This window comes from Delphinus delphis, chromosome 19, assembly GCF_949987515.2.
Source record: "Delphinus delphis chromosome 19, mDelDel1.2, whole genome shotgun sequence".
Lineage (NCBI taxonomy): Eukaryota > Metazoa > Chordata > Mammalia > Artiodactyla > Delphinidae > Delphinus > Delphinus delphis.
The window spans coordinates 48,686,518-48,713,699 of NC_082701.1; the positions used below are offsets into that span (position 1 = coordinate 48,686,518).

At 59.7% G+C, this 27,182-nt stretch overlaps 1 protein-coding gene across 2 annotated transcripts in view; it reads right to left on the minus strand.

The window, feature by feature from the left end:
- Window positions 1–493: 493 nt before the first annotated feature.
- Window positions 494–27,182, minus strand: part of SMTNL2 (smoothelin like 2) — a 30,867-nt gene continuing 4,178 nt past the window's right edge. Inside the window, exons 2-9 of one of the 2 annotated variants that reach the window (XM_059996691.1) lie at window positions 20,644–20,686; window positions 12,280–12,370; window positions 11,542–11,778; window positions 10,797–10,872; window positions 9,699–9,878; window positions 8,474–8,591; window positions 8,017–8,168; window positions 494–1,447 (exon numbers count right to left, since the gene is read on the minus strand). In XM_059996691.1, coding sequence (XP_059852674.1) covers window positions 1,321–1,447; window positions 8,017–8,168; window positions 8,474–8,591; window positions 9,699–9,878; window positions 10,797–10,872; window positions 11,542–11,778; window positions 12,280–12,370; window positions 20,644–20,686 — 1,024 coding nt within the window. In that variant the 3' untranslated portion in view covers window positions 494–1,320. Of the gene's footprint in view, window positions 1,448–8,016; window positions 8,169–8,473; window positions 8,592–9,698; window positions 9,879–10,796; window positions 10,873–11,541; window positions 11,779–12,279; window positions 12,371–19,609; window positions 20,000–20,643; window positions 20,687–27,182 lie in introns of those variants that run through there. The other variant, XM_059996690.1, reaches the window with a different exon arrangement.

Below are 27,182 nucleotides of genomic sequence, written 5' to 3' on the forward strand. Positions count from 1 at the left end.
AAGACATACATTAACTCCTTAAAGGGAAGTCCTCCAAGTTCATGGCTAAAATCCAAGCCGATTAGAAAATGCTTCTTGAATAAGAATAAGCTAATGGCGGCGGCTTTATAGAATCTAAAGATGTTCTACTAAAACCCTAACAACTTTTTTTGTACCACCGAACAGCTGTGAAAATAAACCAGTGCCCCTCGATGGGCTCCCCCACGTGCGGGACCACCCCACTGCCGATCACAGATCTGTCAGTCAACTTCCAGGGGACAGAACTGCAAGGGGGGACTTTCTGTTCGTGCTCCTTCCATGACACGGAGACGGGTGACTGACAGGCAAACGCAAGAAGAGCAAATGTGATTTTGAACTTTCTGAGTGGTGATGTTGGTACAGAAACAGTTAAGTGGGGGGGGGATGTAAGCAGATTTTCATTTGAAATGGATGACAAATCTCTTATTCCCAGGCACCCCATCTCCCAAACAGAAATAACAAATCCCAAGCGAAGTGCGACACATCTTTTTATGTACAAACGGTCAGTGGTACAGATGGAGTTACTTTTTATAAATATCTGCAGCGAATCCCTTAAAAGAAGCTCTGACTAAAAACCACCTCGCAGCACCAAATGCCCGTCCTTCCCTAAAAGTGTTAACCTCCCGAGGGCCTATTCTCAGCCAAACACGTGCGGAGCCCTCCTGGGAAGGACAGGACCACTTTGGGACCCGGCGAGAGCCCTCCCATTTCCCCAGAGAGCCGAGGTGACTTGCAGGTCAGCTGCTGCCCAGGACCTGGGAGTGATTAAACAGTTTCTTCCCAAGACTTCAGTCTTCTTTGTCAAGCTGCTGATTAAGCGTCTCTATATTTCCTGGCAGTGGCCCAGAGCGCGGGAGGAAAGGAACCTACAATAGTGTGAGGAAGTAGAAAACTCTGGGTGTTTGGATTAAAAAACACTTGGTAGTCAATGCAACCCTGTAAAGCCAATGGATCCAGTTCAGCAGAGGGAACACTGATTCAGGCTTCCAGAATCTACAGACAAGCATTAGTATTATTATTATTTTTAAGGAAGGTAATTATTTAGCACCAATTTCTCTCTCTCTGGGAATACTTCCTTTTCCTTGGAGCCCCTGGCTGTGATCAGTGCAGTCAGTGCACGCAGCTCAGCGGTACTTTCCCATCAGGAACGCAGCCGGGCAGGTTGGGGAGCGCGGTTACGAGGCACAGAACAAATAGCTCTCTCACACCAGAATGCAACTCTGCTCGGGGGGCATCCTGACTCCGGGACACAGGCGGCCCCACCGACTCCTTCGGGGCTTGGCTCTCCAGCCCCGAGGGGCTTCACTCAAAGCGACGCAGGTGGTTGTACAGAGACTGGACGTAAGTGAAGACGCACATGGGGTCTGGCTTGCGGCCCATCACCATCATATCCTCCACCTCAATGAGGCGCTCACAGTTGGCCAGATTCCTGAAACACAGAAGTCGCATCAGAACGCCGGCCCCAGCCATCAGCCCGGAGCTGGAGGCTCCCAAGTGCTCTCCAACTGTGAATTCACATCACCCCAGAAGAGCCTTTGCGGTTGCTTTCTCTAATGCAGTGTTTCCCAGACTCCCACATCCAGGAACCGCCCTTACGACTCGTGTTTTTACATAACTAGACTTACTTTAAAATTTCAGTGAAATTCAGCTTCACTTTAAGGTTTCACCAAATTAAGTTCTGCTAAAAAATTCAATTTTATTAATTTAGACAAACTTATATTAATCGAAAAGGTTAGTTTCATTAATAAAAATTTAGCTCCAAAATTAAATTTCACTAAAAAAATTCAACGTGTATCAGCAGTATATGGAGAATCAGCACAGGCTATAAATGTAAAATGAATAAAGTAAAAAATAAATTCACCCATATACTTCCTAAAACAGTGTCTTTGGGCTTCCCTGGTGGCACAGTGGTTGAGGGTCCGTCTGCCGATGCAGGGGACACGGGTTCGTGCCCCGGTCCGGGAAGATCCCACATGCCACGGAGCGGCTGGGCCCGTGAGCCATGGCCACTGAGCCTGCGCGTCCGGAGCCTGTGCTCCGCAACAGGAGAGGCCACAACAGTGAGAGGCCCGCGTACAGCAAAAAAAAAAAAAGAAAAGAAAAACAACAGTGTCTTTCACCTTTTTTTTTAACCATAACCCATAGTTAGAGGTGTTTCATCGTGATTCATTCAGCACGCACATACATTTATGTGGAAATAAAGTTTCATAAAGATACTGACCTTTTCTACTACTCATATTTTCTCTAGATTTCATCTTTATTTCTCTCCCCACCTCCTTTTTTTTGTTTTTCTGTTTGGTTTATTTTAATGCTGGTCATGAGCCACTAAATTGATTTTATTATCTACTCAAGGGTCACAACAACTCAAAGTTTTAAAAGTTGCTTCAAATCATCTTGTGAGCCTCCCCTCAACCTCGCCCTGGGCCCGCCTCATGCTCTGGGAAATACTGGTTTAACTTCTGGCCCACTGGTGTAGATGCATGTGGAAACTGGGGCCTTTCACTGCGCTGCAAAAAAAAGCTCTTCCCTCTGCCGTTCCCAGCTGGGAGGGGGACTGAAGTTCCCGGCTTCTAGGTCTCATGGAGGTGGGAAGACGGGCATCCACCTGGGAGGTAACAGCAGGGACCCTCGCCAAGCCCAGCAAAGCCCCGCCCTGTGCCGAGCCAGACGCGTCATCAGGCCGAACCCAAAAGGCCCAAAGCAACTGCACTCGGTCCAATCAGCTTCAACAGCTGTGTGCACTCTTGTGGTTCCAGGGTCTCCGGTCTTTTTGCCCCCATATCCATAAGTCCATGAGTGACACTGTTCACATCCCAGCTGTATCCTTCCTAGCGATATGATTTGAGGACGACACTTAACTTCTCAGGGCCTCAGTTTCCCCGACTGGATAACAGCCACTTCACAGGGAGGTGGGAGGATCCACGAGCTCATCACACAACCAGCAGGAACGGTGTCTGGCTCATCAGAAGAGCTCAATAAACGTTAGGAATGGTCACTGTTGCTGTCTGTATTATCATGGTTCGCTCCAAGCAGCAGAGTGGGTCATCAGGGAAAAGAGGCCTGAACTGGAACTCTAAAGAGCTGGGTTCAGATCCTGGCTCTGCCCATAGCTTCACCCTTCCGTGCCATTTCCTCGGTGGAAAGTCAGCCCCCGACCTCCGCTCCCCCTCCCGGTGGGCTTGTTCTTGTTGGGAGGTGGTGCCTTGTACCCCAAGCACTTTCTACCAGTCCCTGCCGGCTCCTGGGCCTGCGTGCTCCAAAGACAAGCGCTGTAATCTCAGCACGGGGCCCATCCTGTGGTGCTGGCCTGACGCTGGGCCTCCTATCAGAAACCGAAAGTCAGGGCGAAACGGAGACGCCGGTCCTGGATCCCGTCGGCGGGCTCCCCCTCGGTTTGGAGCGGGCAGCTTGCAAGGGAAGCCGAGGGCTTCGTGGGGTGGCGAGTGGCTCTGGCCCGATAAGCGGGCACCCTGGCTGCCCAGGATGGGCCGGGGAGAGGCTCGGTGTCAGGGGAGTGGACGCTGTGACGAGGATATGCACGCAGAGGTGCTTTGTTGATAGTCAAGGACTGAAAATCTGAGTTCCTGGGGAGGCCGTGGACCTGAGTTCACCTCCTTGAGCTATCAGGTGGCGTCTGATGCCCTTCTCCATACCTGCAGCGCAGGGAGAGCTCCTCCTACCCTCCCAGGGCTGCAGATGGAGAATGCCAGGTGTGTGCCCAGGTATCACCACTGACAGCAGTGGCCTGAGTACTCAGTCCCCCAGGAAACGTGGGCACCGTTAGAACCCTAAACCTCAGCCTTGGAAGAGAACTGAAATCCCACCCTCCAAACACCCCCCTCAGAGGCACCAACCACCTGGTGAAGGCCCTGCCTCGGCCATGCTCCCCTCCAGGTTCAGGGAAGGGGCCCTGATTTCCTCCAAGCACCGTTCCGATCCCTCTGCGGGTGGCCCTGGCCAGGAGGAAGTTTTCCCTCACGTTTCTTACGCGATTTTGCCTCCTGGTACTTTCTACCTATTGGCCTCACAAGGCTATTCTCAGTCTAATTGCTTTTCCCCCCACAAAAAAGCCCTTCACGTGTTGGAAGAGAATCTTAATATCCATCTTTCCCTGAAACTAACCATGTCTGGTTCCTTCGCTGTGCCCCCAGTGGGTACCTGGGGGCCCTCCTCTGAGCGGGTTCTGGTTTCTCTCTAGGATTGCTGGCACGTCCCAAGTGTTGTCCAACTTGGGCTGGCCCCCCTTCTTCATTCTAGAGGCTGCACTGACCCTCCCACTAATGACATCCCTGCCCCTGCCCAGGGTGGCAGTCAGGACGGGCGCTAAGGCCTGACCCTGGTATCACCCTCTACCCCGCAGACAGGAAGCTATGGGCAAGGTGCTGGCTTCCCCAGAAACCAGGGGACTGAGCCCCTAACCATCTGGTCCCCACCCCACCCCAACCAGCCGTGACAGTAATGATAAGATTTCTAGAAGCTACGGACACAACTCCTGAGACAGGATGTGAGTAAAGGAAAATGATGATGAACACTGACTTTCATAAAAACATTTCAGTCTCAAAATATTAGAGGCCCCAACTGCCTTTTAAATGAAAACAAAACTGCTTTTGTGAAAACACAAACTTGTTTTAAATAGTTCAAACAGCATGGAATCATCATCCAAAGAAGAAAGTACAGGTCATTTCAAATGTCGCTGCGCAGCAAGAACCAGAGCTATCGGTTGCCTACTACCAATTTTAGATGAATTAGCCCCACCTTGTTTGGGGTTAAAAAAGGGTCAGAGGATTTTCTCCTACTACTATCCTATTGTGATCTTCGTCACTCCAGGGCTAGCCTGTCAGGCAGGCAGGTGGAGGAGGTGCCTGAGGGGTTATTTTTATTTGTCTAAGCCTTCTCTAAATGCAGCCTGGGATGCCAGGGCTCAGACTACAGCCTCCTATCTGGTTTTAGAGACACATGGGCACTACAAATAGCCTGGAAGCTCCCTCAGCTGGGCTGTAACCTGAGAGTAGGACACATTCCCCGCAGGGCAAGCGGGCTCCTCAGCTACACTGGCCGGCCCCGGGCCTACACCGCACCCTCCATCTCGGCGGAGAACCGCCCACCACAGGAGCTGGTCCTCCCGCTCTCCAAGCCCCGAACGCCTGTCGGAGGAGGGGAGCTCACTGTGTTGTCGACACCGCATCACTCACAGATTAGGCCCCGGGGAATCTTTGGGGAGGTAAATTATCAGGGGGAGGGGCATCACAAACCCCTCTTACTCCCCAGGTTCTAGATGCGTCTCTGTGCTTTGAAGGCCCCTTGCTCGCTGAAGGGTCTGGAAGCTTCTCCTTCCTGATGTGCAGGGGCCCTGTCCACGGCTGCTTTTCCTTTCCAAAGGCTGTGTCTTCATCAGAGCCCAGGCTCCCGTCACCCTACACCGCCCACCGCAAACTGCCTTTCTGCTGCCTGCGTGGCCCTGGACGGCTTTCCCCCAGCCCCGCATGTCTGCTTGGCTTTTGCTGGCAAAACTAAGGAGTAGGCTGTTAAGACACTGGTAGCCAGTATCCTCGAGTAGGTGTCCCTGTGCCTTCTCTCCAGCTGTTCTAACCAGCTTATTGTCCAAGAAACTAGGCGAGCCCAGCTGCCATCCTCCCAGGAGGCCTCGGGCAGGCAGGCCCACCCTCCCAGCCCTGTCCCCCACGTACCTGTGAGCTGAGTTCCCGGATGACTCAGGAGGGGAGGCACCTTCCTCCCCCTCAGGCCGGCTGTGGGCGCCCCTCCCTGCCCTCTCTCGAGTCAGCAGATAAGCCAGAACTCATCTCAGGGGCCCGAAGCCCATCCTCCCCTCCCCTCCCCTCCCCTCCCCTCCCCTCCCCAGCTAGCCAGAGCCAGCTCAGGCGGCAGGAAGGCGGGGCCCGGTTTTTACCACGTCCTTTGCCCTGGGTGGGAGGGAGGTACAGCCTGAAGCAGGCTCCCACGCCCCAACCCCAATGTGGGAGTAGAAGAAACATCTGGTTGGAGCCTGGAGGCTCTCTGAGCTCACACCTCGTGCTGGGAAAGCACAGCCACGAACGGCTCTGGCTCCAGCCGCCAAGGGAAGTTATGTTCCCTGCGAGCTGGGGTGCAGGGCCACCATCCTGGGGCCCGGGGCACCCCTCTCCCTGCCACAGCCCAGCCTGGTCCAGGGCTGAGGGTGACCGAGGCGGCCGGGGCTTGAGCGGGCACCGCCAGGCCCACTGGACTCGATGGAGAAAAACTGTCAGACAAGCGTGGCCTCACCCAGCGGTGGCGGGGGGGGGGGTCTTGGGTGCCCACATCGGAGCCCGGGCCCTGTCCACTCTGAGCATCTGCTTTTCGACAGTCACCCTTTCTGGGCTTCCAAGCAGCTGGGGAGGCGCCCCCTCCTCAGCATCGAGCCGTTACCCTTGGCGCTACTTCAGCACCGTCTGGATTCGGTTGTGTAACGCGCTCTGCCCAAAGCTGTTTCCGCAATTAGGACGACAGCTAATCCTAAACAGCCAGGGAAGGGACGGCTCCCAAAGCATACAAGGAGTTCTTACGACCCCACGGGGCGAGAGGCCACGCGGGTCACCCGAGACCACACAGCGGGGGCCACGCCGGCACGCCAGCAAGTCAGGGTCTCCGTTCTGCCCCTAGAGCGAGATCCGCAGTCCCGGGCACGGGGCTGTAACCTGTGAGCTCCAACTCCTTCCCCGGCCGGGCTTGGGGCCAGGTGTGGGGCGGAACAGACTCGGGGTGGGGGGGGTGGGCAGGCCAGGCTTCAGGGAGGGCTCTTCCAGCTCCACCAGCACGTGAGAGCACCTCCCGGACGTGGGCACCGGGGTCGCGGACAAGACACGAGGGGGGTCAGGCACACACGGGTGGCCAGAGGCTCACTCCACCAGGCACAAAGGTGGGCGGCCAGGAGAGAATGAAAAATGTTCCCTCCAGGAAACTCAGCTCTGGGGAGGTCCTCCTGCCCTCTGACCTTCCTCCCCCTAATTCCACAAAGCCCAGCAACAGGCAGCCCTCAACACCCTCATCTCTGCCCCGTGCCTGCCCTGGACCAGGGGCACGGACTCGATGGACCGCCCTCTGCCTTCCGTGTCCAGCCCACGTGAGGCCCTGGCATGAGGGCAGGAGGTGGGGGAGGGCGGAGGGTTTACGCCCTCAGTTCCCTTCCTGCCAGGTCACTGTGAGCTGGTCGCACCCACTGCCCCAAAGTACGGCTCCTATCAGCCAGCCCTCTCCGCACAGCTGTTCTCCCCAGCCCGAGGGTACCCCACGGCGCCTGGCTCATCGCTCACTCCTGCCCACACGTTTGCAAGGAAGCCCTTTGTTAAACCCTCCTGCCTACTCGGTTTGAAGGCACCTTCACCAGAGCACTCTTTGACACTCCCCTGAGGCACGGGGGGTAGCCCTCAGCCTACGACCAAATGCCAAGCTCCCCGAGCACCTCCTGAACCCAGAATCACCCCTCACCCAATCTTCTCCCTATGAGCAGGTCTTAAGAAGGTAGGCAATTTCATATCAAACGCTTTTACGACATTTAGGGAAGCAAAGTGTACCTACTGGCGAAGTCTGAAATGTCCCCCAGGCAGATATTCAGTTTCCTGCTGCTCAGCTGCTGGGCTCTCCCAAGCAACTGTCTCTCTCACCAGCCTGGAGAGGACAGGCTCAGTGCTCCGGCGGACCCTGCCCCACTGCCCCTTGCACCTTGTCTGTGGCTGGCCTGGCAGACCGCACACCAGAGGCCGGGTACCAGCCAAGAGGGCAGGTGCACGAGAAGAGGAGAGAGCCTGGCTCTACTACTGAGTGCCGGGGGGCCCGGGGAAAATCCCCCCTTCCCGGCCATAGCCTCTCCATCTGTACGGGAGGTGACAGACTGGGTGGCCTCAAGGCTCTCAGGTCTGCGGACAGCTGCCCCCGTCCTGCCGGCCCCTGTGCTGGACGCAGGGCAGAACTCGGGCTTGGGGACTGGGAGGGGCTGGCAGCCAGGGGACCCGCCATACTTACTCGGCCATGGTGAAGGCCAGCTCGAAGTTCTGCCGCCGCTGCGCGGGGCTCAGGGCATTGTAGTCGAAGGCATCGGGGAAGAAGGAGTGCACCAGGGCGCAGAAGGCCATCCCGTCGCTCCAGCTGGAGGAGAAGTTCTGCAGGTCCACGTGCTGCGAGGCCAACGCGGGGAGGTAAGGGGGAGCACAGCGCCGGCCTCAGCTCCTCCACCTGATTCGACCCAACAAGCAGGTCCTCCCAGCCCCTCCCCAGGCCCACCATCCCCCCAGCTCAGCAACAAGCCGTGCCTGCTGGACGCCACCTGCAGCGGCTGGGGACCGATCGGGAGGGTACAGTTTCTCCAGCTCCTACCCCTCCGCCCCACACTGGGGCTCCCGTCCCGGCCAGGGGAACAAGAGCAGGGGGGTGGCGCCCACTCCCGCCTCTGCCGGGGTCCCGGCGGCCGGGCCGGGCTCACCTCGTAGCCGAGCGTCTTGTTGCGGCACCACTCGAGCAGGATCTGCTTGATGCTGCTGGCGCTGGCCACGCCGAAGCTCTGCGAGCGCTTCAGCTTCGCCCGGGTCTCGCCCTTCCCCCTGCAGAGAGAGGCCAGGCCTGCTGGGGGGCTGGGGTCTCGCCCTTCCCCCTGCAGAGAGAGGCCAGGCCTGCTGGGGGCTGGGGTCTCGCCCTTCCCCCTGCAGAGAGAGGCCAGGCCTGCTGGGGGGCTGGGGAGCTGCCCCTCGGCTGCCATCTACTCCGAGAACGTGCCGCACCTGCTCACCCAGGTAGCACGCAACCCTCCCAGCCCTACACCCACGTCCAGGCATGAGTCCCCCATCCCAGGGCACAGCCTCCCTTGATGGAGTCTGGCCCAACCAGATCCCTTCCAGCCTCCAGGTCCCCTGTTTACTTCCCACATGGGCAATCCTGGGGCAGAGGACCTGAGGCTGCATGGCCCGTGCCGCTTCCTTTCATCCCACCCCTCCTCTGAGCCTCCCTCCGGGGCCGCCCTCTTTCCTAGCCTGGAGCAACGGTTTCTTCCTCTGGGCCCCAAGGACACTCCTTAATGGCCAAGCACAGGTTGTCTGGGTCAGCGGGACACTTCCTGGGTGTCCCTTCTGACTCACTAGAGTCAGAGCCTTGGGAGCGGGACTGGGGGTGGTCATCATCAAATATGCCTGGGCCGCACCCCACAAGCAACAGGCATCAATACCCCCAGCGGACAGGAGCGCTGGATAAATGTGTGCAGAGGTGGGTCCCATCTGGGAGCGGGGGTGGGGCGTGATAGGGGGCTGGTCTCACCATGTCACCTCCAGCTACTGCTGGGCATCCCAGTGACTGCCCTCTGGCCTCTCCAGTCACGCCCTGAAACCAACTTCTCCAGTTGGGTGAGGAATGTGGGTGTGAGGGCAGCCGGGGCCCCTCCAGGACCAGGGGAAGGGGGCCTAGGTTCTCCCCAGGCCTTGCCTGGCCCCCTGCCCGCTCCTCTCCTCCGCACAGCTGGGGCCACCTATCCCTCAGCCTGCTCCGTAGCTGGCCCTGACCTTGTGTCTTGCCCAAGAGGTCACATCTTGGGGAACTGCCCCCTGGGGAACAGGACAGGGCCGGCTTTGCGCGCTGTGCCTGCCTGACCCTAGTCCGGGCCCAGGCCTACTCTGGGGGCCCAGACTGGTCTGGGGGGCGGGGGGTGAGAGCATCCGTACTTGCCAGCTGTATCCTGCTCCCATTTCTCAAATAACGCCTTCCGGGCCTGCGCCCCCGAGGTGCGGGGCAGCGTCTGCGACCTCACCAGCTCCCGGCGACGCTCCCCCTGCCGATGGGCCTGGGTCGTGGCTGGCGGCTGCGGGGATGGGAGAGACTCGGGTGGCGTCACCAGAGGTGGGCTGAGGAGAGAAGCACGGAGTCAGGAACACAGACCCGCCCATCACTAGCTTACCTGGGCCCCGGGCCCCCCACCCCACTGAGTGTAGAATGAGGCAGCAACCAGGCTACAGGCAGGGAGGAAGCACCACTTGCTCTAGTCCCCAACCGGTTCTGCAGCTTTTCCAAACTGAGCTGCTGTCCGAGGCAGGCCTGGCCGGCAGTGGGCCCCTCTCTGAGCATCGTCACCCCTCGCAGGTGTCCGTGCCTGGGCTGAGCGGGGTGGGGGTGGGGGCATCCTCCTCGCGGGAGGTGTACGCAGAACCGGCTTCACCAGGACCAGGCCCCCTCCTCACCACCACGAAAAAGACCCTCTTTGTTTCTCCCCTGCAACAGTTTTCCAGAAAGCCACAATTCTCCTTTTATTACTGAAAGGGGGGACAAAAGCCAAGCCAGCCTCTATCCCCAGCTCCGATCACAATCCGGTGGGCCTGGGGGAGCATGGGAACAACCACAGGCCAGGAGGCAGCAGACCTGCCCCCGCCTAGAGACGTCCTCAGCCGCGGGCGGAAAGCAGGATGGGTGGAGAGGAAAGTGGGAGATCGCCCCACGCTCCATCCTCCTGTGGGGACTGAGACACCCCCTCCAATCTTTGCACAGACTTCCTTTCAAGGGTCCTAAGAGAAACCAGCCCGAGGCCCTATATATATATATATTCTCCAAACAAAACCCTCCACCTAGCCCCGCGGCCTCATGTCCTCTGCTCAAACCCCACCCATTGACGCTGCTCTCCCTTGGAACCAAGCCCAGGAGGGTGCCTCATCCTGGGTCAGCATGGGAGCTCCCTGCAGGGGCCCGGGCAGCCCGAGTTCAAGGCAAAGTCCAGACGCTGCCTGGGGAGGGCTGACCTCCCCCCACCGGGGACTGGGGCCCCGACTCACCTGCCGTTGTTCCTGCTGGCCGTCACTGCCCCGTAGCCAGAGCTGGATAAAGACCGTGGGAGAGAAGAATTCTTCTCTTCGGGACAAAGCAAGGGAGAGAAGTAACAAACCCTGGCCTCGCAGAGGGTCACCACTGCCAGCCTCCCTTCCTCTGACCTGGCCCCGTGCCGTTTACCCAGCGTCACTCAGGGCAGGGGCAGGACCCCTGGGCTAAGCTGGCCCTGCCTTGGCCAACAGTTGAGGAGAAGGGATGCTGGGAACATACAGCAATGACATAAAAGAGGCCTTTTAAAGTGTCCCCCGCCCCCAGCCCCGCTTTTGAGAGCACAGAGCCCAGGGCCTCTTGTGCTACGTATCCAGCAAACACTTTGTTCCCGAGCCCTCATTCTGGAAACCCAAACAGCCCAACCCCAGGACACACCACTGAGGCCTGACCCCAGGCCCAAGACAGGCCCCGGGGACCATGCCAAAGTGTGCAGGGTAAGAGGCCACCTTCTAACCACAGCCTCGACCTGCAGTAAAAGCCACAGTCGTCTCCCGTGGGGGACGAGGCTACTTTACAGCATCTCTGGGGGGAGGAGTCGGGAAAGATGAGCCCCATTTGATGGAGCAGATGAGCTAGGGAAGGGGGTCGCAGTGACAGCAGAGGGGGGCTGGGGCTTGCCCAGGTTTCCTGAGTCTCTTGCCAACTGCCCCCAGCCCCTGCCCTCCCTCCCAGTTTGAGGCCATGCCCTCCTGCTCCTACCAGTGGGACTGGGAGTCCAGGGTGTGGTGGCCTCGCTGGGGCTGAGGCCCCCCAGGAAGGCGGCAGGCGTGGGCGAGAGAGCTGCGGCTGACGTCTCCCCAGAGAACCTCTCGGAGACTCGCGTGATAGCCGTGACTGGCTGGTGAGGCAACCGCAAGGAGAGGCTCGCAGGGCGAGGCTTGGGGGGTTCTGGTGCCGGGACAGTTTGGGTGGTCTCAGGGGGTCCATCACCTGGACCTGGAACATGGGACCAGCAGGGTTGGGGGTGTCAGCCGTGGCATCCACAGGGGCCTCAGACCCTCCCAGGAGGACTCCAGTCTCTGTGAACCTTCCTCCCACCTCCTCCAGGAAGGCCTCCCTGACCACTCCAGCCTCCCTGACCTCCCCCTGCTGTGGACGTCTCGCTGCTCCAACCAGAGCTGGCGTCTGCTCCAACTTTCCCTCATAGACAGTTCAATAAATAGTCACCTATCAGTCCACTTTCTACCCTGTTCAGTGCTTGGACAATTCCTCAGCCCCTGCTTGCATTCCTCCAGAAACAGGGAAGCTCACCACCTTCTGAGATCTCTCATTTTCTTCTGTGTTTACATAGTTCTACTTCACACTGAATGAGGCTGCTCTCCTGGCAGCCTCCCCACCTGCTGGGGTTTAGGCTCAAGTCCTCCATCCCTGACAAGGGGTGGCCAAGGCCCTGACCCCAAAGCTACCCAGCCCGCTCTCCTCTGCCGTCAGCCCTACCTGCCCCAGGCTGGTGCCCGTTCTCGACGATGCACGAGTCTGAGGTCCTTCTCATCTCCGACTCTCCGGCTTCGTCATGGTGATCCATGCTCTACAGAGAGACAAACACCACCGAGGCCTAGTCAGCCGGGGCCAGCTGCCCGCACCCCCTGTGACCCCCTGGTTCTGACAGGGCAAACAACACTCAGTTTTGAGAGAGACAGCCCCAGGAAGGTACAGTGATGGGCCAAGGTCACACAGGACTCAGTCTCACAAGTTGAGCCCCCAGGATCCTGGAGGCAAACACCTCCACAGGGCTCATCCCAGACCCCCCAAATGCTAGGGACAAACGTCAAGACTGGGAGTTCTGAAAGCATGTGCAAGGCGCCCTACCCCTTCCCCCAGGCTGGACCAGATGCCTGGGGTCCGGAGAGCCTGGCCCTTGCTCGTCCTGGGGGCTGCCTGTGTGGGAGCAGCCCAAACCCAGCGACATAAGGTCCTTCCGGGCCAACAATGGGCCCAGGAGCCCTCACGCTGCAGGGTCACAAGATTTGCCTGGATGTCCAGAGCACAGAGGCCTGATTGGCTCCATGGGGCCCCTCCATCTCCTCTGGGCTACAGCAGTGGGGGGTGTCATGCAGAGAGAGAGCCAAGACCAAGAGCCAGCAGGCAACCTGGCATCCTGGCTGTGCCGCCAGCCACCAGGTGACCCAGGTCAGGTCGTGCCCCCTCTGGGTCGGTTTCCCTGTTGGCGATGAGGGAGCAGGTTATGCAAAGCCTTGCCAAGCGTCAGGTCCTTTTTCTGGGCATGCCACTTAGACCAACTTGCTTCTGTCCCCCCGGGAAGATGCCACCACACCCATTTTACAGATGGGACCTGAGGGCTGAGAGAGGGATGTGTGCAGTCCAGGTTACACAGTGAGAAACAGCTGAGATGTGTGGCCAGGAGGGATGTTGTCCTCAGCCTTGGCTCTGCCCTGGTCACAGTGAGGAAGGCTGGAGGGCTCGGAGCATCTGTGAGGCTGGTAGGGTCTGCCCTGCAAGAGGAGAACACAGGCAGACCCCGATCCGGGGCTCTACTAAGAGCCCATGATGAGTGCCTTGAGAGGTGGCCGTACCTCTCCTTAGACGACTCCAGACTACCTAGCCCCCTTGTCTACCAGGTTCCCAGAATGACAAAGGCCCATCCTTGGCCCCCGACGGCTCAGCTATCACCGCAACCAGTGCAAGAGGTGTCCTCCCCGCCATGGGGGGGATCAGTCTGGTGGGGGAGCCAGGGCTGTGAGCAGATGATATCAAGCCAGCATGAGGGTGTGTGCCTAAGACAGACTTCATCCAGCCCCGTGGGCCAGGAAGGGCCTCCCAGAGGCAGGGGTAGCTGAGAGCCAGTCTAGAGTAAGCTAGGTGGGACCAGGAGTGGAAGCGACCAGTATCTGCCAAAGCAGATAGACAACAAGGCACAAAGCATTCTGATCTGGTGGCTGGAGAAGCACCATGCAGCCCAAGGTGCCAGCCTGGAGAACGTGGACTTGACCCCTTGGACAAGAAGGAACTGCAGGTTGTCAGCTGTGTTTTAGGAACATCCTTCAGAAGCCAGTGACATAGTGCCATGGAAGGGGTCGACCAGATGGCCAGTCACCTCACTAGTCCCACATGGGGACCTGGGGAGGAGAGATGGGGCAGTGAAAAAGGACTCAAAGGTTTGGGGAGAGTAAGTGGATATGGAGGGATGGGGGAGTCACACCTCTTTCAAGCCTGGGCTTTGGGCCCAGCTGACTTGACTATGGCGGTGCGGGGGGGGGATCGGTGGGAAAATAAGAACTTCAATTTGGGACATGGTGAGTGTAAGGCGTCCTTGGGGCCTCAGGGGGTTGAGGTCAGGAGGCAGCTGGATATTTGAGTCTGAAGTTTAAGAGGAAGGATGGACAAATGATGGAGAAACAGGGGTCTCACATCTGGAGCACAGAGGAAGAGCAGGCTCGGGGCCGATGGGGCCTGCGATGGGCACCACACCTGGGGGCAGAAGAAGCACCTGCAGAAGAGAATAAGAAGCAGCGGCCAGAGAGGGGAGGAAGAAAACCAGAAGAACGTGGAGAAAGGCAGGTGGAAGTGTGTCGAGAAGGCTGGTGTGTCAGCGGCTCCAAAGGTAGCCTCAGGTCAAGAAAAAGAAGGTCAAGACGAGATCTAAAAAGGTCCTTTGGGTTTAGCAAAAAAAAGAGGTTCTTGGTGACAGTTCAGGAGCTGAATCAGAGGTGGGGGTGGGTGCAGGAGACAGCCTCGGGGAAAGATGGAGACACGGAACCTGCAGCCATGAGGGGCGGGGGGAGGGGCTCTGGACGAGGTAGAACAATGTTTATAGGCTGCGAGAAAGGCTCCAGCTGGGTGATGGGACCCTCTGTGCGGTGGGGACCCTGGGGAAGTGGGAGAGGACAGGACTCGAGCCTGGGGCGAGGCTGGGCTTGGAGGGGAGGTGACTCCTCCAACTTCCGATTCAGGAGGATGGAGCGGGACAGGCCGGCCCCACTCGTGGGAACACTGGAGAAGAGGGGGCAACTCCTGGCACCTCAGAGTGGAGAGGGTACCCCTAGAGCCTAACCTGAAGCCAGCTCGGCAGAGGGAGGAGAAACAGCCAGTCCATCCTGAACCCAGCCCCCACCCGTCACCAGGGCGCTCAGCTCTGGGGGCTTCACGTCCTGCCCGCCCACTCTACTCTGGTCCAACAGGTTCCGCAGGTCTAGGCGGAGGTCTGGAGGGCCCGGCCACTGATGAAACCATTTTCCCAGGAATGTGGGTCTCTCTGGGCACCCCCCCCCCCCCGCCACCGCAGACGCCTAGCCCCCGCACATTGCAGGCCCCGTACCCACCCCATGATGCCCCAGGGGGACCAGACGCCACAATCAGGCAGGAAGAAGGTCCTGGACCAGCTGGATTCCTGCCAAGGGGTCTCCAGCAAAGCAGGAGGGAAAGGGGATGGGACTGACTCACGCCGGCAGGCCGGACTCCCCTTACTACGCCATCCCCGAGACTGGGACCCACTGCTCGTTCAACCCATCCAGAGATCCCCCTCCAGCCCCTCATAGGAGCCTGGTGGGTGGGGGTCATCCCTAACCTCACCCCGTGACCAAAGGCAGCGGCAGAGTCAAGGTTTGGGTCTCCTACCCCAACCCAGGGCTCTATCCACAAAGTGCTCATGCTTTCTAGGAGCAGGAAAGACAACTCAAGACAAATTTGTGAGGCCGGGCCCTGGAGGGGGAGGGGAGGGGGAGAGCGGGGTAAGTGCTCCAGCAGGATCTGAGTCCCTGAGCCCACCCACAGGGCCCCCAGCATGCCTGCTCCCCCAGTGGTCTTCCTTTGGTGGGGGCAGCCTGATTCAGCCACAGGGAAGGGAAGGGGGTGGGTTCTGTGTGCTGGGGTCAGAGTAGAAGTCACTGGAGAGCCCTGGGGATGAGACGGGTCCTGGGGAGCTGGCTCTCGCACTCCCAAGATCTGGGCTTTGTTTGAAGAAGGGGGAGGCTGCCTGTGAGGAAGCCCAGGCCTGGGAATGTTCGGGGGAGAGGCGGGGGGTGCTGAGTCTTATTTCAGGGACCCTCTCCCTGGGGAAGTGTTTAAACACTGTTGTGAGGCCAGGAATAATAGTTCAGGCACTCTTGGGGCTGCCTGACCCCACGTGGGCTCATGCGCCTGGGCAGGGGAGCACGTCTGCGTGCCTAGCACAGCCCACAAGCCGCCAGAACCCCCATCCTGAGCCCCTAACACGGCTGCTCCGTCCTCCTCTCTCACACCACAGTTTTAAAGACTCAATTCAAACTTCTACCCAAAGCATTTAACTCTCTTATCACACAGTGTGTCTGGGAAAGGAAGGCAGATAAGGCAAGTCTGGTTTCTTTCACGCCGGACCTCGATGCTGCTCCTGGCTGTCTCACGTGGGGACCCGGTGGCTCCAGCTCAGCTGAGGACATTTCCAGGGACCAACCCTGGCACAGCCTCCCGGGCCAGGCCTGGCCTCAGGCTACCCTCCACTAGCCGGACCACAGCTGTGGCTCCGTGGACACTCTTACGAACCGATCGGGTTGATGTCACTGTTATAACTACGCAGCCCACTCGGCACAGGGGCCAGACAGGGATGGGCCAATCCCCCTTGGATGCAAGGAGCCTGAGGTCCAGCTGGGAGATGTCCCTAAGGCCTCACAGCAAATGTGCCCAAAGCAGTTCCTATTTGCTGCAGGGTCTCAGGCTTCCTACAGGGAGTCCTCCTGATTATTCCCACCCTGCTGCCCTGCCCTCTCCCTCCTCCCAGAGCCTCCCTGGCTACTCACTACCTAGCAAGGTCAAGGTTTGTGCGCTCAGAACTGGATTACTAGATCAACCCTGCATTGAGTTCAGGGCATAAGTATATGCTGAATATGACCTACCTCCCACCCCTGCAGTCCCTGGTTTGAAACCGCAGGAAGCAAAAGGGTCTCAACCAAGGGTCTCTACATTTCATTGCCTGTTACAGAGGGGCAGTGGAACACCGGCCTCCGCACTGCCTGACGACTGCCACCACTGGCTCTCGTGCGCGGGTGAGACCCTCCTACCCAGACCACCCTGCCCCCCCCCGACCCCCGGCAACACACACGTGGGAATATGGGAGTATGAGAGGCCAGACAGCCCCGGCGCCCAGCTGACACTTTCCAGTCTCACCCTGGAGCCCCGATTCCTTGTTCACGACCAAGTGTCCGCTCACAAGCTGCCAGTAACAGCCCATGAACAAGCACGTGTGGATGACTCTGCACAGCACCCTCCCTGCCAGAAACTGGCTCGGAGCCCGGGTGGGCGAGAGAGAGGTGGGCTGCAAGAGGAGTGGGGACCAGCGCCTCTGGTAGGGCAGGGAGAAGCTGCCTCGGGCCCAGGGAGCCTCTGATCCCACAGGAGGCCTCGACCATCCTCTACCCGCAGCGCTCAACTCTGCTGGCTGTTCCACCTCCCTTCACTTTTTTTTTTTTTTTTTTTGCGGTACGCGGGCCTCTCACTGTTGTGGCCTCTCCCATTGCAAGAGAACAGGTTCCGGACGCGCAGGCTCAGCGGCCATGGCTCACGGGCCCAGCCGCTCCGCGGCATGTGGGATCCTCCCGGACCGGGGCACGAACCCATGTCCCCTGCATCGGCAGGCAGACTCTCAACCACTGCGCCACCAGAGAAGCCCCTTTCAGGCTTTTTTGAAGTCCAGAACCTACTCCTCAACTGTGTCTCCATCCTCATCCCTCAACGAGGGGCAGCATCCCTGCTGACCCCCAACCTCTTCTTCCAGGAGGACTTCCCTCTCTCCATGTCTAAGAATGGGCTTTCCAGGGCCTCCCAGACCCCTGGCAGCTCCCTGGACTCTGCCCAGGGCTCTGGCCTCACCCTCTCCTTCTGCATGGCTGCCCTGAAGACCTCACCCATTCTAGGGCTTCAACCACCAGTTCTGCCCCAATGTCCCCCTGACCTCCGGCCTCGACCGGATCTGTGACTCCGCCTGCTCTGGGACACCTTCGCCTGGATGTCCCACAGCCTCACACCCTCAGCACAACCCAAATGGAACCCAGCATCTCCACCAGATGTGTGACTCAGGAGTCCCCCAGCAGGGCTCCCCAAGCTCTGGCTGTCCTCTCCTTGGACCACCACATTTAAGTTATCCTGTCTCCAGCCACCCTCCAACCTGCCATCCATCCATGAGGGACCTTGCTGGATACAAGGAGGACCCTGTCCCTCCCCTGCCCGGTGCCCCGCGCCCACCAGCTCCATAGCCAAGAGGACTAGCCCACCCCACGTGACTAATTCCCCACTGAGAAAACTTAGATGACTGGAGAGATTCCTCTCACATATTTGCGTGAATTCATGTACCTATTTACATGACTCTGAAAGCATTTTTCGAAAACTTGGACAGCTGCTTCCACGAGCAGACAAGTAGCAAATGTGTGTTAAAATAAAATCTCAGAAGCAGCCCATGACACAGTTTATTAGGTGCGTGTGAGCTCACAGTGGTGATCTTATACCATGGCCAAACAGTGGTCATGCTTATAGGACAGAATTAAGTGTATCCATTTCTAGCCACTTCACACGGAGCACCGGGACACCCAGGAGCTCTGCCACCAGCATGTTTAAGAACCTCTCACCCCAGCCCCCCAAGGCAGAGCCCAACTCCCCGGCCCAGCATCCAGGGGCCTTCACAACTCCTCCCTCTGCTCTCATACCCACCAGGCTCTCCTCTGGCCGGTGAGTCCTTCCAGCCTCTCTGAGGCGGCAGACACAGCCCCACACACCGCCCCCTGCACAAGCAGCAGCAGGTCCTTGGCCTCCAGCACAAAGCCAGCCTGAGACACCCACCGGATCGGGACAATCGTGTTTGGAGCAGAACATCTGCTCTGGCTGCCCGCGATGTCGGTACTGCTCGGTCTGGGGCCATCGCCCACCCTGGCTGGGACCTCCAGGGGCAGGGGCTAATCTGATCCCCCTCCTCCTGGCCCCTGGAGGTGCAGCCCAACCCACACAAGAGATCTGAAGGTGTGATGGATTGAACCAAGGAGGGACTGCAGGTGCACACTACCCAGACCCTGGCACCCCAACCCCGGAGCACACGCCAGGCAGGGTGGGAAATCCCACCTAAGGGCCACTGCACACACCACGGGAACCTTCTTACCCGCCGCTCCAGGAGGCCCCAGGCTCAGGGGAGAGACCTCCGCCCCACACCCACGCCGTGTGGGCCTCTGGCCGGTCATTGACCCCGGAAATCTAGACTGCTCACGACTGGTTCCCCCTGGCCCCCACCGCCACCCCGTCTCTCCCTTCAAGGTGAGGATTTACCTCCTGCGAGTTCCCAAACGCCGCTGCCCCGGCTGCGCCCCAGCAGACGGCGTCCTCCTGCCCCCAACACACACCCGGGCTTGAGTTCTCAATCTGGGTTAATCAATAACCTGAACCGTCAGGCCTCAGTGAAGCGGCATCGCAGGGGGCGCGTCAATGGAGGTGTGGGAGTGGGGGGTGGGGTGGGTTGCTGACCACCCCAACACGCCGGCCGGGCCCCGGGCGGTGTTAAACAGCGCCCAAGCCCTTAGTGCCACGGGACAGCAGAGAGAGGGGGACAGAACTCGGGGCGAACAGGGCCCGGCTGCAAAGAAGGGAGGGGGCCCAAGACAGGTGCAGCGGGTAGACTAAGCCGGTGCTTCGCAGGATGGTGGCCGGACCCCCACGACGGAGTCGCAGCGGCGGGTGGCAGGGCAGCGCCCAGTCCCGCAGGCGCACGCACTCGGGACCTATAGGCGCGGCGGGGGTCGCGGAGCCCTCCTCCCCTAGCGCACGCGCACAGGCGCCGGCGCTCCCCGAGGCTCACCTGGCCTCGGCCGGACAGCGAGAAGGTGGCGTGGCTGGCAAAGCGCGCGGTGCCCAGACGGGGCGCGCGGTCCGGGACGCCAGGCGCGGGCGGAGGGCTGGGCGTGCCGGGCGCGGGGGCCAGCCCGGTCGTCAAGCCAAGCGCCTCCACCTGGCGCGTCAAGCGCTCGAGCTGCGCCTGCAGCCGCTGGTTGTCGCGCTGCAGCTCGGTCACCGTGCGCGCCAGCGGTCCGGCCAGGTGCAGCGCCTCGGCCACGCGCTGCTCCACGCCGCGCTGCAGCCCCTGCATGTCCTCGTGCAGCGCGCGCACCGCGCCCTCCAGCGCCGCCTCGTAGCGGCCCAGCGCCTCGCGCACCGTGCGCGCCTCCTCGGCGTCGGGGGCCGGCTCCATGGCGGGGCAGAGCGCTTACGTGTGAGGGAGATCGGGCCTAGCCGGGCGAGCAGTCGACCTCCGCAGCTCCGGGCGGCAACTGGACGCCCGCAGCCGGGTTCGCCCGAGGGTTGGTGGGAGGGGCGGGCAGGGGGCGGGGCGGGCCCCGCGAGCCGGGGGACTGGGCGCCGCGCGGGGGCGGGGCCGCGGGGGCGGGGCCAGGCGGCTCGGGGGGACAGCCCCTGTCCAGTCGACCCGAGGGATGCAGTGAAGTGGGGGAGGGGGGGGGGTTCCCCGGTGGCGCCGGAGGAGAAGCGCTCACTCCGCCTCTCCTCTTCCGCGGTGCGGAGCTGCACAGGGAGTGCGGAGGCCGAGCCCCCCTTGACCCTGGAGGAGCGGCGTGCGGCCTGGGGGAGGGGCTGCGGGCCACCTGAAGAAGGCCTCGATCCCCAAGTGGACTTGACCTCGGAGACCGCGGACGTGGGTTATGCGTTCCATCGGGGGTCTCACTCGCAGGGCCCAGGTCCTACTGGGGGTAGGGACCCCCTCACTGCTCAGGGAGACCTGAGAGCCACAGCAGTAATTCCCAGAACCCCGACCCTCACCCTGTGCCCGTCACTGCCCACTCTACGCCGTGCACACGGCCCTCACAAACACATACTCACCTGTGGGATCTTTGCCTGGAATTTCTTGCACCTGTTATAAGACCTAAGGGAGGAGACAGGTGGTGAGGTCCCTCCCTGACTCTGCAATTATGTGCTCTCCCCTCCCAGACCCACTCTGTGTAGCAAGATCTTTGCATCCTTATTGCTGGTGGTCATAGGGGCTCAGGGCTCACTGAGGGGCCCCTGCTAGGGGATCCATGAGTGACTGAGGTTAGAGACAGAGGAGAGAGCGTGCTTAGGGCCCAATATCCAAATCCTAGGATCGGCGACCTTGGAATTAATCACCCTCTCCCTCCATCAGAGCCTTGGTCCCTGGCCTCTATCCACAGGCCGGGGCTCCCACCTCGACTCCCTCTCAACACTCCTTTCATGCCTGAACCCAGATATTCCTCCCTTCCATACCCCCCATCCCCCAACCATCCCAAGAAAGGGAGGAGTGAAAACAGCTGTTGCTTCAGAATGATAGGATGATGGGCAAAGATGCTGTACGTTCCCAAATATATTGTAAAATTGATTTAAAATAAAAATGGGAACATCCCATCCTTCTTTGTGCAAAACAAATCTTTCCTGATTAGCCTTCTCCTTCCCAGGCATGGCCCACCTGGAGGAGGCCCGGTGGCTGGCAGGCAGAGCCAGATGACTGGGGAACTAGAGGTCCGAAAGGCTTGTTCCCATCACACTAGGCTTCCAAAGATGTTTGCAGCCACAGACCTCCTGGACTGGCCTGCTCTGCCCCAAAGGAACTGGATCAGCCTAACAGATGCTGAACGCTGGTTCCCCCTTTCCCCCCTCCACCGTGGGGACAGGAAGGAACGCTGGGTTACCTAATCCAAGGAGCCTTCCAGCAATTATTTCATGAGAAAGTCAAGTGCCAAAAGGCGTTCATGGTGTGTGTGTGTGTGTGTGTGTGTGTGTGTGTGTGTGTGTGTGTGTGTGTGTGTGTGTGTGTGTGTGTGTGTGTTCCAAGTAGCTGTGTGGACAGGGTGAGCCAGATTGCTCCCTGCATTCTTTCTCGGGGTAGAATCTTTGATAGAGACTAGGAGAGAGGCTGCTGCTGCAGCTTCTGCCCCGAGTAACACTCAGAGCCCCTCCAGGTCTGAGCCCGGGAGCCTGGAGTTCAGAGACCCAGCTCTCAGGCAGAAAAGCCCAGCCTCTTCTTTTGCAGGACCTGAGGAAGGACCAGGTGGGGAAGTCTGGGAGGGGCTGGACAGCTTGGTCCCTGGCCCTACAGTGGATGTGCATCTGGGCCTGTGCCTGGACCGGCAGCATAGGTGAGGGTGGTGGTGGTGGGGGGCAGGGGTCCAGCCTTCTCTCCCAGCCTCCAGGAGAAGGAAGGCTGGCCAGGTCTCTAGAGTGGGACCCCTAATGGGTGATAGAATCTAGAGCCTGGCTGCCCAGGATCCATCCACACTCTCCCACCTCAGCTGGGTTATCTCCTGATCCACTGTGACAACATCTGGGTAGGGCTGCTCGGGGGCTGGGCAGGGCTCCATCTGCGGCTGCAGTAGGAACTCTGTCAAGGGCAGAGATGGGGCTCACGGTGGGTTCTGGGCAGACAGTACAAGAAGCAAACCATCTCCCTTGGCCCCTCTCCTGATGGGGCTCACGGTGGGTTCTGGGCAGACAGTACAAGAAGCAAACCATCTCCCTTGGCCCCTCTCCTGATGGGGCTCACGGTGGGTTCTGGGCAGACAGTACAAGAAGCAAACCATCTCCCTTGGCCCCTCTCCCTCGGCAGTAAGACCACTGAGTCAGTAACTGGAGATGAGCCTAGGAGAGGAGAGATGAACCAGGAGTGGGAGGAAGAGGGGCAGGGGGTCAGGGAGAGGAGAAGGGAGGGAGGAGGCGCCGATTCTGGGGCGGGGAGGGGGGCACTGAAGACCAGCGCCACCCAAGGGCTGGCTCCCTGCCAGTTCAGCTCAGAGGGTGATGCTCATCCCAGGCCCCAGGGGCTCCTCTCTGCTGCCCCCTCAAGGCCCCTCCTCTCACCCTCCCCCGGCTCAGCTCCTGCCCAGTACCAGACCGGGGAGGCGGGGGGGAGGTAAGGGCTGATGGACCCAGCTGACCTCCCTCCACATTCACCAGCCCTGATGTCAGCAGGCTAGCAAGGACGACCTTCTGCCAAGTCCTGGGGTCTCTGGCACCTGCCCTTCCAGCTCCCCCTCCCCTGGTTCTGACCCGTCCACTGTCTGCTGGTCCCTTGATCTGCTCTGGTGCTGGGCTGGGGGCAGGATTCGGGACGAGCCTTCCTGTGTCCCCTGCCACTCACCTCCTGAAATCAAATCCCAGGCAAGCCTAAACCATGAAGCCAGGGACCTAAGTGGGGAAACTGAGGCCCCAGGAGGGCCAGGGACAGGCCCCAGGTCACACAGCAAGGGATGCAAAGACAGGACTGGAACCCAGGGCCCTGGCTCTGCTCCCAGCACCCCTTGGAGGCAACAGTCCAATCCAGCCAAGTCTGGGCAGTGCCTCCTGTTCCCAGGTTGCCCAGAGGCTCCAATCCCCTGGAATGGCTCCTCGGAGCTCTCCAGAACCACCCTGATGGCCCTCTGGCAGGAGCCCCTGAGGACCATCCCTCCTGCCTCCCCTCCTGCCTCCTCCGCTTCTCCTCCCCGGTGACCTTCCTGAGTGACTGTGCTTTCATTCATCCCTTAACTGTGGTCCCCGGGGCTCTGAGCTGGGCCTGTCCCCCTTTCAGCCGCAGACCCTTTCTGGGTGGTGTCACCCCCCCACACACACCCATACTGATGACTTCCCCTCCTCCACCTCCAGTCCAGCCCCTCTCCATATACCCACCCGCCTCCAGCCCTCAGCCCTGAAGGTCCCATCCGCTCCCCAGACTCCTGACGTTCTGAGAACACACATAGGGCTTACGGGGAGGGGAAAGGACTTAAGAAGTGGGCTGGTGCAGTCCTCTGCCGCCCTGGGCCCACCTACCTGGGACCGCTCCTCACCCTCTGCACCCTGGTCCCCGTGCATGGGTGAGGTACGTACATACGCTTGCGTGCACGTGTCGGAGCGCATCCTCAGGGAGCAGGGTCTGTCTCTGCTGTGCATCCATTCCCACAACTGGGGAGGCAACTGGCTTTAGAAAGTACTCCATAAACACTGTGTGATTGAATGCCTGGGAAAGGGGACTCATTGGAGAGCCAGTGGAACCAACAGGACTAGTGGATGGATGGACTCAGTAAGATGGGTCACAGAGAGGAGGCATTAGAGGGGGCTCACAGGTACTACACAGGGCCTGTCTCCAAGGTCACATCAGCCTTTGCACTGAGTCAAAGGCAGCTGCCGACCTCACTGGTCATCTCACCCCTCCAAGCCCCTCTGCCAGGAAGGGCTCAGGTTGCAAAGTCATGGGGCAGGCCAGACCCATTGTCTGTCAGACCCCGACTGGCCCTGCCATGGCCTCCATGTAGCCCTCAGCCTGCTGGGACGGGCTAATGGGCCTGGCAGTCTGGCTTTGTAACTGGGAAGGTGTGTGAAGGCAGCCGCACCACACTCCTCAGGGTCCCCAGCTGCAGGCACCCACAGGGAGTAGGCTAACAGGGACCCAACGGAGAAATACACTCCAGGACTGGACCCCTCCCTCCTGGCAAGCATACCATCCCCGGCTCCTCCTCCCAAATCCTGAAATCCAGCCTCTGCCCTGGAAACCATTGCCTTGTTATGAGACCCATAGGGGTGTGGACACAGGGCTTGCGTTTATCTTTTCCTGACGGGTTGCTGGGTTCAGGAGCCAAGGGGAGTGCTAAGCAGGGAAGCAGGAGCGTGGTACAGGCTGTGCAGGAGCCCGGGGTGGGCCAGTCTTGGGGGCCCCGGGCCTCATCTCCAGCCAGGACCCAGGAGAGGGGCACAGAGGCTCTGCCCCCTGCCCCACAGCTCTGCCTGCCTGAATCGGAGCCACTGGGGCCGATCCTGGAAACTGAGGTCCCTGGGAGGGAGGACAGAAGAGACCTCTGCCCTCTGGGTCACTCCAACTCCCCGCTACCGAACCCTCCTTTAAACTCCATCCCAGGGACACGCTGCCGGACACACGTGCAAATTTGTAATGTTCCTCTTTCTCCCGTGTATCTGAGGATGCGTCTGTGCACGTATCAGGCTTGCGTGCACAACACCTGTGTGGGTGTGTTGGTGTAGAGGGAAGATGTGGAAGGCACAGAGTCTACAGTACCTGCACGCTCACCTGCACACTCACCTGCACACTCACCTGCACACTCACCTGCACGTGTATGTGGTGTGGGCACATTTTCCAGCACCCGTGGTGCTAGGAGGGATTTTTATGCATTTGCTCCTAAGTGGTGAATGTGTTTCTAGACACACATGTATGCATGCTTGCGGTACATGTGTCAACACAGGATGCGCACATGCCTGTATGTGTAGGTCGAGTGTCTACCTATGCTCACGTATATCAGATGTTTGTGTGTATATCGTGTGAGTTTGATCACACGTGTCACGTGCCCTATTTCTCGCTGCTTCTTTAACCAGACCTGGAAGTCTGTCTCTAGAAGGTATGGATCCTGGGTGCTCTGCAGAGACTTGCATAGAAGATTCTAAGGGTGGTCTTGATGGGGGAAGGGGGTAAAAGGGTGGAGCTTCCCGCCCTCCCGGACCAACACGGTGCCCTCTTGGTCCCAGCGGAGGAGCATCTCCCACGGGTCTCTGTTGAAAGCCAGGCTACACAGAGAGAAAAGAAAAAACAGCACACAAGCCTGGGTGGAGACGCCTGCCTCTTCCGGCAAAGGCAGGGGCTGCAGAGAGTGTGGGGTGGAGACAGCTGCTTCCAGCCCAGATAAGGCTGTGGGCTCACATTTTCCATTTCCAGGAGCCTCCCCCTCAGGGCCCGGAAAGGTCTCCGCTGACTCACCCCAGCTCCCTGCCCCCACCCTGGGATCTGCAGCGCCAAGAGGGGAAAACGAGGTGCTGGAAGAGCCGGCACCTCACCATAGCTTGTCCTGTGCCACCGGGGACTGGGGAAGTGGTCCCTGGGGCAGGACAGGCCCAGCCTGGGGCCCCTCACAGCTAATATCCTGCCCCTTGTGCCTCTGAAAAGCCACCCAGGAAGGAGGAGGGGTCTCTCCTGACCTCTTAGAACAACAGTCCCTGCCTGTGCGCGCTCTGTGCTCTGCCAGCCTGGCTGCCCCGGCCCAGAGGACCCTGAGACCCAGAGGGGCGAGCCGTCTTTGTCAGGGACAGAACGGGGCCTCGCTCGAACTCTGGGCTTTTTCTCCCTTCTCCCCGCGCCTCCGTGCCTGCCCACCCAAAGCCTGCCCCCTCCAGCCCTGCCTGGCCCGCTCCCCTCCCCCTCCCCCTGCCCGGGCTATTTATAGGGCCTGGCTCAGTGGCCTCCAGGAGAAGGGGAGCCAGAGCTCCAGGGCTAGAGATCACTGGGCCTTCCCCAGGCTGGGCAGGGTCCGCTTTCAGCCCAGCAAAAGGCCATGTCACTCAGAGTGAGCAGGGGGGCTGGGGAGGCCAGGCCACGGCAGGAGGCTGGGCTAGGACCCGGGCCAGGGCCCCTCTGGAGTCCTTTGCAGTCCACAGACAAGCTGGGCTTCCTCAGAAGTGTCCTGGAGACTCCTTGGGGCTGGGGCGGATAAGGGAGGTGTACAAGGGCACGAGCCATCCTTGGGAAGGCCTGGAGTGCGGAGGCCAACACGAGGGCCCACCAGGCTGTCGCCTCCCTTGGAAGCCCCCAGAGTCTCCTTCCTCTAACAAAACGGTCCCTCTGGCCCATGGATCTGCTCCGCCAACAAATGAATGGCTTAGGGTGCCATTCAAGGCCCTTCCAGCAAAATGCACAAACTCTCACATTTCTGCCATTGTGGCTGCACTGGTCCCGCTGTCTGAAGCATCCTTTCCACTTGGCATCCTGTCTGACAACCTCCCCACTCCTTCTTTAGACCTTCAGAGCCCAGTTAAAATGCCACCTCCTCTGGGAAGCCTGCAGCACTCCCCGTCTCTCCTCCCTGCCCCACACTGCCCACTGGAATACATCCCTCCTCTCCCGCCCTGGCTCCCTCCTCCAATGTGTGGCTTGTGTCTCTCTTGAGCAGTGATCTCGGTTTGGGGATCCTGAAAGGTCAGGGCCCCACCTCACTCAGCCCTCTGCCCCATCGCCCAGCCCGCAGCTCCACAGCCAAGGCCTGTTGAATGAGTGAGTGACAGCGAGGGGCACTGGATGCGTGAGCTCAGGAACTAGTGATTGAACAGCAAATGGAGATGAAGAGAACCAGCGGGCAAAGAAAGCAGGAAAGATCCCTTCTGTGTCTCCTGAGCCCTGGAGGGACTGCCTGGTGTCCCAGTGGGCAGGAAGGTGACAGGGACAGCCCAGGCCAGGTCTCAGTGACACTGCTCGGCCCTGGGCAGCAGCCAGCTCGGTCACTCTCATTCTTTCCAGATCAAAGTTCCCCCCAGGGAACAGCCCGGAACCTGACACTGGCCCGGGGTGGGGGGTTGGACCAGCTGGTGCTGTTGAGGAGGACACTGAGAGGCAGGGCATTTGTCCCCAGCTCCACAGACACCAGGTTAGCAGCCCAGGG